A 12,381-nucleotide genomic window follows, 5' to 3' on the forward strand; every position below is an offset into this window, starting at 1 on the left:
CGCCCTCGGTAGCTTTGCGATTCATTTGTGTCTTTATTCATCTGACACGAGGTCTTAATTCCCTAGGTGATTCCCCAACATGTTCTTAAAACCCCTAAAATGAATCCTGGGTGATGGGGCTGATCCCACAACTCATGCCGGCACTATATGACCAAGGCTTTATGGAAGATAGCGTGTTCCTTGCTTATGTCCAATTTAGATATGTTGCTCTATTTATATTAATAGTGACAATATCACTCGTTTCAGGCAAGCGACAATGACTCGTCCGGTTACGCTTCCGGGTCGGGATTAACTCCCGGTTCCACTTCCGGTACCACTTCCGGTTCCGGTTCCGTCACCGGAAGTGAGCCGGCCTCGGGCCGCCAATACAGTGACGGCCACTCACAGAGTTACGGCACATCCTGGAATAACCACTACCAGTCGCCCACCAAGGGCTCCAGCTATGACAGTCGCTACGACGCTCCCGAGAAGGGAGACTCCGACAGGTCAGTCCGAACGAACGGGTTCTGTGATCAGACAGCTCGGCTCGGAGGCTGATGCGGACCGACGTTCAATTCCTCCCAACAAAGTTCACTTCTACAATGATAACATCAATCCGCATCATGCTACAAAATGGCACATGCTAAAAACATCAATTGTAAATTTTTGTTCATCTTCTCATTTTCATTTTATTTTGTCATTGTCTAACTTTTGTTTGTGCTGTCTTGAAGCAACTTCAACGAAATATGTTTCAGAGGAAATGAAGACAAGTTTATCCGTCTTTCCCAAATACCAAGAGTTTCGTAATTGACAGTTTATTCTCTTCGCCAGGTATAATGACGAGGGCCACCACCAATACAACCACAAGGGTGGCGACTCCGACTCTGTCAGCTACCACTCGGAAACACCCTACGGCGGGGGCCACTACAGCGGCGGAACCTACCACAGCGGTGGTGGAAACTACCACGGAGACGGACGAAACAACTACCGAGGTGGCGACGATCACTACGGCGGAGGTCGCTATGATGGTGGTGGAAACAACTACGACGATGGTTACAACTACGGCGGCGATGATGGTTACGGAGGTAGTAGAAACCACGGCGGTGGAAGGAACCACAACGATGGCATAACCTCGTACACCACTGGTGGTAATCACTACAATGGCGGCGGTGACGGCAGAAACGACTACGACAGTGACGACCACGGGTATGGCGGTGGCAGAAACCACTACGAGGGTGACGAAAACCACTACGGTGGTGGCGGGAACAACTACGGGTATGGGGGAGACAGCCATGGTGACGATTACGGCCGTGGACACGGCGGATACAGTGGACATGATGAGCACGGTCACGGTTCTCATGATGAGTACGGTCACGGTTCTCACGGCGGGTACGACCATGGCGGGCACGGCGGCGGGTACGGCGGCTCCGGACGAGGCTCTAACGGCCACTCAGAGGATCCCATTGACGAGTACGCCGTGTACAGCCCGAAAATGAGCGGCACGTACCGGCGAAGGAGCGACCCGGGGCAGGGTGGTCACCACAGGGGCAGTCTCAGGCGGCCAGTGTCAGAGGGGAACACCATCGGATACGGTGTTGCAAAACCTCCTGGTGTTGATAGGAAAGATGACTTTGAGGACTTCTCGAGCGGTGGAAAGGCACAGAGTTTGTTGGACATGATCAACCAAAGAACTGAAGAGGCGTTTAGTGGGCCTAAGTCACCAAGTAAATACGCTGAGAAAGGATACGGAGGAAAGGGTGTCTTCAACAACTTCAAAGACTACGGCTTTGATAATGGAAACAATCAGAAGCATTTCAAGATAAACTCGAAACCCATGAAATATCAGAAGAAATATGAGGGATTGAGAGGGCCAGCTGAACATAATTTCGGCGGTCATGGCAAAGTAGAATCCTCCAAGCGTGAACCATTAAAGCGACCCAGTGGTTTTGACGAATTCATCCAAGAGCCTCCGGCTTTTAAAGGACAGTTTAAGTACATCCAGCAGAAAAACGGCGAGAACCAAGGTACAACATTTGGCGATTTTCACATTCCCGATCATATCTTTAATGGCGATTCATTCTTCGATCAGCGTAAGGAGAAGATTGTAAAGGGAAATGACCATCAAGGCTACAAAAAGCAGCAATCGAACGATGGTGCGTTCTTTACCAGAGGACAGGAACAACACCAAGTCCCTCTAAACGACTTCAGGAGCCCAGGCAGCCAGTATGATATTCGTGTCAACGAAATGTTTGACAAAATATCCAACCCGTTCCAAAGTCACGGACCGCAAGATCCCGGACATGGGAGTGATGTTCACCAGTTCAGTGAGCACGACGATGCTTCCGACACCATGCCCCATAAAAGCCGCTATCAGGAAGTAGCCGCTATGGCCAGAGAAGCAGTCGATCCTCCAACTGTTGAGCAGGAAGAGGACAACATCAACCTCAACGAAACCGACAAAGAACTTGTGCATAATCGCACAAAACGAAACATTTCCGTCAGCGAGGACGCTAACGTTTTGCCGCAATCTGTAGCAGAGATCGACTCCAGATCCGAATCAGAGATCAATTCGAGAGAGGACAAAAAGAGCGAGCCGCGCGAAGTACACCCCGTCATTCATCGCTACTTCGATGGCGTGCCGCACATGATTCACCGCGACATGGGTGACGAAGTCTTTGAGGAAGTTGAGGGCAAGTCGGATCTGGCGGAGTCGAGCCGCGATGCCCGTCGGTTTCGTCTAGGATTCCGCAACCCGTTTAGTTCTAGATCTCGTCCCTCGGTCCGTCGACCACAGCGAGGAACCCAGAGAAACCATCCCGGTCGTGTGTCGATTCATCCTCCGAGAGGGTTCCATCAGTCGCCGCCGCAGGGACACCACCAGAGACAGCACAGTCGAGGTGCTGTGAGACCGGCGTTCTCTCTCCCCGGACAGATTCCTCCCCAGAGAGAAACCAGCAGCTTCAACGGCAACCAAAGCCCCCAACAGCATCACGGATCTCCGCAGCATCAGGATCAGCCGTCACAGCGGAACTCGTTCCATTCCAGCATTCACCAGGGACAGTTCCGCTCGCCGCAGATCAGCGCACCAGAATCCACAACTCTTCAGCAGGAAGCTGCAGCATCCACAACGCAGAAAACTCCAACTTTTGATAGCACAGTTCCATTCACAGTTCAGCAGGGACCAGCAGTGTCTTTCAAGAAACCGTTTAGTGGAAACCACCAGTCATACACTGTGAATCATTTCGCTAACGGGCAGCATAGCGAATATCCCCAATCGACCACTTATGCTTCCAGCATCAGCAGCCAAGGAAAAGAGCCTGACCAGCGACTGAGCGACAACTTCGTTGATGTCGATGGAGTCTACGAAACTCTCAATTTTGTCACCCAGTCAAAGCCAGGTTCTGCCAGTGATCTTGCTCTGTTTGACCCCATCACCCAGGCGTCGACTATCGGCGAGGTCAGGCGACAGGACAGCCAGGTCAGCCCCGGATTCAAGCCTGGGGTGCTGGAGCACGGCTTCCTTCCCATCCTTCCGCCAAAGCACCACATCAGTCGCCGCAGCCTGTCAGACGAGGCTGCCGGAGTGAGCCCTTCCAGCAAGCAAGAAGCATCGTCAAATCCCAGCACTAAATCAACGGAACAGCTGGAGTCCAAAACAGAAACGTCCCTTACTTCTACGGCTCAAGCAGATTTAACAACGTTACTACAAGTCCAAAACTCCAAAACCAGCAGCAGTTCATCGCTGCTGAATAGCACAGATTCATCAAGTTCTCCCACGGACCTGGCACTGGCAAGCTCTCGCCGTCAGTCTGACTACCAGCCTTACTACAGCAACTACAAGGGTCGCCACGGCTACCGCAACTACAAGACCCAGCAGGACCCCTACCAGAGATATCTGCCCAGAGAAGACGAGAACGACCCTTACTTTAGGTAAGCACCCATTGAAGACAAGAAAGACCCGTGCTCTGGGCTGTAGGCAAATTTGTTTGCGCATCGTCATAATTTTTTTCTTCATATCACATGAAGTCAGTCAGCTATCACACGGCTACATACCATCAACTTGTGCAGGAGTCTCTGACGAATCCCTGACTATAACAAACCATGCATCCTTTCAGCTCTCTATTACATTATCTGTAATGTATAGTCTTCATGCATTCTTCCAGGTTCCGTTTAAATGACAATATGCACAGTTTTGTTGCATATTGCGCAAGACATATGTCATATGCCATGACATGACAATGGATCCCTAATTCCCGATATAACTTACCCATGCCTGCTTCCGACAGGTACGCATCTCGAGAGAACATCCAACACTCGCACGAGGGTGACGTGCCTCCTGAGGTGGCGGATGAACGTCTGAAGGGTCATCAGGAGCACGATCTGTACGGAACGAGAGGAACAAGACGTCCCACCACCTTCAGCCGCAACAAACCTCGACACGCGTAAGGGCAACGAATGAATGGGCGGTCGAAGGACTAGAAATGATATTTGCAAGCATTTACCAGTTAACTTATTGTGGTGTTTCAGCCAGCCTATATTTCAGCACTGAAGGAATAGGTAGATGCAATCTCACCGACATAAAATTTAGCTGGGTTATTCGTCGTTCACCTTTTCAAGACTATGCTCATTTTCAGGTAAGGTTGGCAGTTTTTTACGACATAACAATTCAAAGCACCCTCACCCTGTCTTGAAACTTGTTTGCACAAATGAGACCCAAGATCAATCACCTGACGTGCAAATAATATTTACTTTTATTCAACCCATTTTCAGTCCGAGGGTTGCGCCTGACTACGACTACTATTACGACGACAACGACCGAGAGCGTCCTCGGTACGACGGAGAACGGCGGCGTACGGCCGGGTACGGCCCGGAGTACGACAACGACTACGGCGCCCGGCGCGAGTACGACAGGGACTATCGCGACGGCCCACCGTAAGTCGAAAATACGTCTTTTTTAATATTTCTTTGTTTGCACAATGACACATGGAAGTTGTTCTATGCTTGGTACTTCACTGGGTATTTTTCTTTGGACTGCTGCAACTCAGAACTCAGACGCCAGTGATAGTTCTGAGCTGCTGAGTTGCGGAGCTGCTCGTGACTGGTGAGTGGTGACTGTTCTGAGTTGCTGAGCTGTTCGTGACTGGTGACTGTTCTGAGTTGCTGAGTTTTTACCCGCGCCAGTGACGGCGCGATCGCGGACACGCTGTCTGACAACGCGCGTGTAATTTACCGTCACTGAGCGTGAGCTACACACACTTTCCAACGCAGCCAGAATGACGATGAAGCACCAGCGAATGAGCTGCTTTAGCGCCAGCATAACGATCGTGTTCATATCGTTCAATATTTTGCATGGAAAAAGCCTCAAGTGGGCAGATGGGATATGAGTATCAAAAACCTGTCTTTTACCCCATTATGGTGCCTGGATAGAGATTAAGTCGCTATTTTTAGGCCGAGATTGTCCTTCAGCAAGTATAAAGCCGTCTAAGACGAGATATTTTCTGCCACATTATTTACATATGCTTGTTCCACAAAGCGGTTTAAAGCTGATTATTTATTCCTGCAGAAGGAGCCAGGGACGCCAGGACGACTATCACTATGACTACGAAGACTACCCCGCTGACGACTACGACTACGGAGATCACGGCGACTACCGAGACGCCAACAACCGTTACCATGACGACGAGGGCAGTGGTTACCATGGTGACGGCGTCAGACGCGGCACAGGCGGCAGCAGAAACAAGAGCAAGTTCTACGACCCCGGTTACCAGTCTGGGAGATACAAGGACGACCCGACTAGAGACTACTACGGAGCAAGCGGCGATGAACGCATCAGGGACATCGACGGTGAGTGTGTAGCACATGTTCCTGTTAGTATTTTGGTCCTATTGATGGTCCCAGACAGCTGAGAAACTTAAGTGTACGCATTTCCCTTCAGCTTTCAGCATCACTCGGTGTCAGTCGTTCATCACCGCTGCATCCCGTGGTCTGCTCTTTGTTCTGGCCCTCGGTAACAGACCCTCAGCTGATCCTAGAACCGCCAGTACCGCTAGTTCCGCCGAGCTCCCTGGCCTCAGTTCATTTGCATTGAGCCTGGCTACACAGCTCGGTAAGTCAGCGTTCAGACCAGATCCCAGCTCTCTCCGGGTCCTGAGCGCCGGCTCAGCCCACCCCTGAGACAGAGATCTCCATCAGTAATTAGCACCGATTTCAGCCAGAGTCCGGCATGAGCTAGATAATCCTGTTTGCTGCCTTGTTTTTCGGCTGTTCGCCTGAGCATAGCCACTTCAGGGTATCACTCTGACCTCTGTGGTACTGAAGCGTTTCAAACTGTGCCGTGTTCCGGCTTGGGCACCACCGCAGTTGTTCAAATTTGCCGCAAGTGTGGCTTCAATCTGCACAGCCCGTAACCGCTGCCCGTCCTGGGGGTGATGCGCCATGGAACAATGAGTCTAGCGCAGCTGTTCTGTTACGGTCCAGAGACGTGCGGGGTGAATCATTGACCGAGAATGTCGGATGGGAGGTCGGCTAACCGTACAGTCACGTGCATATAGTTTCGACCCGTATATTGGGGCATTTGCTGCCACTGCTTTCAAGAGCAATCGAAGGCTGGAGCATAGCTTTCACGCGTGCAAATTGCTACTCGCTCCTCCAATTGGAATCATGACATATTTCTTCGCTATCAAGTTCTAACTCGCAGTTCTGAAATATTTTCCTCCCAGCTCGCAGCGCTCCGAGCTGCAAATGTCTATAAGCACGATAGGCGTTATCACAAGTGTATTCGCGGCCATTGGGGCGACGTAAGAAAAGAAGAAAACAACTGGCCCCAAGAACTTTAAATTATCAGTTAGCATGCACCTTTTCCTTGATATGTAGAGAATTTACCATTAATTGTTAGAGAAAATTGCATTTAAAATCTTCCATTTATGCTTTTTTTCATCGTTTGCAATTGCACAGTATGTTCTTTTACTAAGCTAGAAACACTTATTAGAAATAGTTCCCGCATCATCAAGAACAATAGGGAAGGCTTGAAGTGAATACAATAATCTAAACGGTTTTGTAATCCATGTGAAGACACTTCAAAAATTGCCTGTAGAAATATTAAAGGCAAAAGTTCAACTTTTCCACAAGACGGATGGCTATAAACCTATTCAACGTGTGACAACTCAGCCGGTATTTCGTCGCCTACAGCCCAGCTTTCCCTAGTGACCGATAGAGGCGCTGCTATCGATGTCCGCCCGTGCCGCCTAACGCATGAACGCAAAACTGAGTAGCAGAAACTTCCGCTTGAAATCCTTCTATGGATCACATTTCCAGGTCTGTCACTGAGTGCAGCTGGTATATCACGTTTCACATCAGCAATATAATATCTTCATGCACTTTTTATTTGTGATTTCTCTCGCTGTCTTGTCGGCATTAAGCAAAAGCGTTTCTTGCCGTTTGTTTTTAGAATAACCCAAGAACGTTTGACGCAGTCACATAGCGAGTAATCAGTCTGCGGACCACCATCCACCTCCCCCGGCGCTGAGGTAAATCTGTCACTGGCGGCTCTCGTCATGACACGCCATATACCGTCAGCGAACCCCCTGATCCGTGTCCAATGAAAGTGCTTCACTCTCGGGGGGTCCCGCGGCTCCAACACACCGACGACCGGAAAAATCGCCACTCATTGCTCCTCAGACAGGCAGCGTACCGTGACACAAAATGGCTCTCATTAGAACGTCATCTCTCGAGATCACGCGTGGTAGAATGAAAAGAGGTCAGTGATCTTTAGCCCCTGCCTCCAGAATCCAATGACGTACGAATCAAGAATGTGTGTCAAAAATAACCATGTTGCCGTTCAACTTATCCCTGACTTGAGAAGTCATTTATACCCATCGCCCACCACAGTCCACACCCTCAGCAAATGACAGATACATGATCGAATGTGTCATGATCAAATAAAGCCCACACATATCCCCCCATCAACTAACCAATGACGTCATATTCCCCAGGCGAGATCCGGGATGAAGCTCACCGCGGCTACGCCGACTCCCGACGCACTGTGTCAGCCATGCTGGACACGCTGGCACAGAAGAAGGAGGACGCCAACTGCAAGGAGGTGGCCAAGGACGGCATGACCTGCTACCAGTGCACCGACGCCAAGGGATTCCAGGTGAGTGAGGGATGTGACGGGCGGAAATGTTTCTTCGATGAATTTCTGCTCGGTGTAGGCATAAATGTCGGATTAATCGCTTCCTCCAGCGTTGCTCTATGTTTTATATCAAGTTTTTTTTTTGTTAATAGCTTAATCGACAAAATGTCGAATTTCGTTCCATGCATCGAATAGGCCCTAAAACCAAGCATTTGCCACATGCAATTTGTCATGCATGCATAATTGCTTGAAAAACCAATGCAATTCAGACTAGCTTTGTCTCGCCACTTACTTCAGTTCATTGATTCATACATTCCGTCACACTAACGAATATCCATCAGCAATTACTCAAATGCCCCTGCATTGCTTATTTGTTCATCGACGACAATCATTTAATAAGCGTTACTTTCTCTAGCAAGCGTTGATCTGATCACTACCATCCACTCTTCTATTCACAGACGGAGGACTGCGCCTACGCCAGCAACAGCAAAGACCCCAACAACCAGCACGTGAGCTACAGCGAGTCCTCCTCCTACGGCGACCCCAAACAGGACAAACACTCCTCCACCCCCGGCGACAAACACAAGCGAGACGGTGGCGACACCTATAACTTCGACTACGAGCCGGATTTTGACGGAATCGAGATCGACTCGGAACGTGACGATTATCACTCGGGCCCCCACGGCGGGAGAAACTCTCAGGATCCAGACGAACATTTCTCAGGAGAAGACGACTTCCTAACTCCAGACGAGGAGCAGGATAAGGCCCGCTACCAGACCCCGGGGGCGTTCAAGTCGGGCCGGTTCCGTGATACTTATGCCGGTCGTGTCCGATCCAGGTCTAAGCGTCACGCGGGCCACTATCACGGTGCGGGGGATAGCGCGAACACCACCGACCATCAGCCTGTAGTGGATGACTCGTACACCGGTCGGGCCCTGGCGAGGTTTCTGAGTGATGACGAGCATAATCACGAGGTCGGGCCGAGGACTGATACCCAGGGTGAGGACACACCACAGTACGGCGCTGAGGTACCACAGTACCGCGCTGGGGTACCACAGTACGGCGAAGATACACCAAAGTACCGCCAGGCGGAGCCACCGTACAGCGCTGAGGTACCCCAGTACCGCTCGGACGCTCGTCCAGCGCAGCGTCGCAACGGAGGCGGGTACCACGTGCGAGGAGTTGTACCCGAGTACCACCGTAAGGTGGAGTCCTCCCAGTCCTCCGGAGGCGGGTACGACAGGTACGGCACCGGGCAGCGCCGGCCCGCGCCCCCTCCGCCCTCTCCGGATTACACTGAGGAGCACGACGCCGGGTACCGAGACGGCGACCACAGCGCCACCATCGGCGATCTGTTTGACTACAGGTTCGGAAAAGCGCCGATAGATGACAAGTTCGTCGAGAGGCTGCAGGAAGACCGTCAAGATGACGAGCCTGCTGAATATGACTACGATGATTCCGAGAGGCCTGAGTATGAAGACCCCAACGTCCCTGACTATGACTATGACTATCAGGGAAGTGGCCAGGATTATGAGTACGTGGACTACCCCTCACAGCGGCGGCCGTTCAGAGCTCCTGAGGACACACCCAACAGGTGAGCTTTAGGACAGTAGTTGGGACTGGGAGTTAAGTTCTCACCACCGTTCCGTCGTTTGCATCCTCAGGATGCAGAAATCCTTCTCCTTCACGCTGCAACCCCCACTCCGGACTGGACAGGCAACTTTATCTCATGCGGGCTGCTCCCTTGGAGCGGCACCGCTGCTCCCGAGGGAGCGCACCCCGTAGCCGGGTGCAGTGAGTACCTTGGGGCTGGCCGGCCTGTCCTTCGGGAAGGGCTCAGCCCCGGCGACTCACTAGGGTGCCTGATCAGACCAATGTCTCCCCCTAATTCCTAACATCCTTCCGGCTCTAAAATGGTCTAATTGGACCGAAAGGGCGGCCCTAACCCAACAAAAACAAGTTCTAGTATAATTGTCCGGTAGCATTTTACTGGCTCCGTCACTATCATTTGAGCCAATTCCTTCATTCGCTCATGGTCTCATTCATTTGGCCATCATTCATTCATTCGCCTCCTCTTGTTCTAATAACCGATTTGCATATTCCCTTCCTGTATTCATTCATTCATTCATTCATTCATTCATTCATTCATTCATTCATTCATTCATTCATTCATTCATTCATTCATTCATTCATGCAGCATCCATTCATTTGTTTCACCTATTTATTCAACCAGCTACTCATTTACTCATTATCTTGATTTATTCATAGTACCTAAGCCAATAACCATTTATGTTCATTTAAACCATTCATTTTGTCACATAAGTGGACTGATGGTCAGGGGCGTCAGGGTACACAACAAATTACAAAGCTAACACCACGGTGCGTTTTTCCTATACGTTCCAGATATTCCGACTACCGAGACGGCCCTCCCGAGTACTATTCAAGAAACCCCAGCGGACACACTTACCCCGCAGTCGACTCGTATCCAGCTCAGCGACAGCAGCGCCGCGGTGCGGATAGCTTCAGAAGCACTGACAGCCAGGAAACCGAGCCATCTCAGCGCAGCTACGGCGCAGATGGTGCTGCCACCTACAACAAAGACCGATACCAGCGCCGTCAGGCGGACGATCGTGACAACAGCGTCAAGGAGCACGAGCGAGCGCAAGACATGGCACCTCTAAACGACGAACCTGCCCCGTACGAAACTCACACCTACACCAACCCTGACGCCACTCGCTCCTACGAGGTATCCGCCCACTCGAGACCCTCGCTGACAGATGACCTGGGCATGCCCCGGGGGTACCTCCATAGCGACACTCGCCCCACGAACGGCCGGTCGGCTCCCGGGTACGGGGACGGCTTGGAGACGAGGTATGACCGGCCGGAGACGTACGCCAGCCTGAACCGTGGCTCGGCCATGACCCGGCAGTACCAGGACCCAGGAAGGGAGTTCTTCAGGAGCCACCCGGTCGGCTTCGAGCACTTCCCCAACTTTGATTACGTCGAGAAGGAGAAGAAAAATAAGTAGGCCTCGGGAATCGCTTTCGATGTGACAGTATTTTAGTATGCTTACTTGTTTTGTTTCTGTTTTGTGAAGATATCTCCTGGTGTGTTAGTTATGTTGTCATCGTTTTGTGTTTAATTTTGTTGTTGCCTGACGTTTTTGTATAATGTAAGGGTGTAAGGACAGGACATAGTAACGCAGCACATGTGGTTAAATGCAACTATGTATATTCGATTTATTGCAAGATGTTCTGTAAGCGATTCAGTGCCGGCGAGGCGCTCGAGGTGAAGGTAGTAAAATTGCAAATATAGTGCAATGTATAAGGAATACTCAGAAAGCGACCATAGCTGTATCGCGGTAGGACTTATTTATATTGCAACAGTACTGTTTTATCTAAAGTTAAGCTAATACTTTAGTTAAAATTCAATATGTGTGGGTAGCAACCCAGTTGACAGAAAAATAAGATATACTAATATACTGATATACTGATATACTGATATTATATCTCATGGTGAATGTACAATAGAACAAAAAGATGTATAGTCAAATGGCGCACTCAAACGATTTAATTACCGAAAACTGTCTAATTCGTTTATCACTTCTAACGGTGCCATAACATAACTAGTGTGGGAGAGTTACTACACTAGCAAGTAGCAAATACCAAGACAGTAAGTAACATGCACTCTTCAATCTTCATGCATTCTTGCATTCTGCAGTAGGTAACATGCACTGCACACCTCATCTTAAGTCACATTTCAATATCAATTTGCAATGTACAGCGTTGTAAAGTACATTAAAGAGACTTGAGAAATTTTTACCGGCTTGTTTTTATGAAAGTAGGTATATGTACGCTGCAAGTATTTCTGTGTTTACTGAAACGATTTCTGTGTAACGCACATGTTATGATAACCGTTATACAAGCTATGTCGAACTACAACAATAAAGCACCTTCTTTGGCACGCATGGATCTAATGTGAATTTCGATGGGAAACGAATACAATGAAGATGTTCATCGGACGTAAGCGCGAGCCTTTCAGCGAAATGTTACTTGAATCGTGTTTTTTTTTTTAAAGTTCGCTTTTCATTGCAAATGTCTAGCTAGTTGAACACTGCACGAGACTTATTAGCTGAGTTCATTGGAAAACTGGTTAGCGCACATTGCATTTCACAGTCGTTTAACTTGATCACAATTATCGCTACGTGACGCCTATTTTCCCAACTAGCATTTCGTATTCCCCTGTATCTACAACCCCACAGCGATGTTCGA

At 49.8% G+C, this 12,381-nt stretch overlaps 1 protein-coding gene across 1 annotated transcript; it reads left to right on the forward strand.

Moving 5' to 3' along the window:
* Positions 1–344: 344 nt before the first annotated feature.
* On the forward strand, positions 345–12,133 carry LOC122377218 (filaggrin-2-like; the record flags this gene model as incomplete). Its single annotated transcript, XM_043357175.1, has 10 exons — positions 345–485; positions 811–2,881; positions 3,419–3,562; positions 3,788–3,909; positions 4,266–4,421; positions 4,750–4,911; positions 5,543–5,823; positions 7,971–8,131; positions 8,569–9,704; positions 10,514–12,133. Coding segments are annotated over 10 exons (4,999 nt in total), but the record flags the coding sequence as incomplete, so codon positions are not given.
* Positions 12,134–12,381: the final 248 nt, after the last annotated feature.

Source organism: Amphibalanus amphitrite, unplaced genomic scaffold, assembly GCF_019059575.1.
Source record: "Amphibalanus amphitrite isolate SeventyFive unplaced genomic scaffold, NRLGWU_Aamphi_draft 002635F_arrow, whole genome shotgun sequence".
Taxonomy (NCBI): domain Eukaryota; kingdom Metazoa; phylum Arthropoda; class Thecostraca; order Balanomorpha; family Balanidae; genus Amphibalanus; species Amphibalanus amphitrite.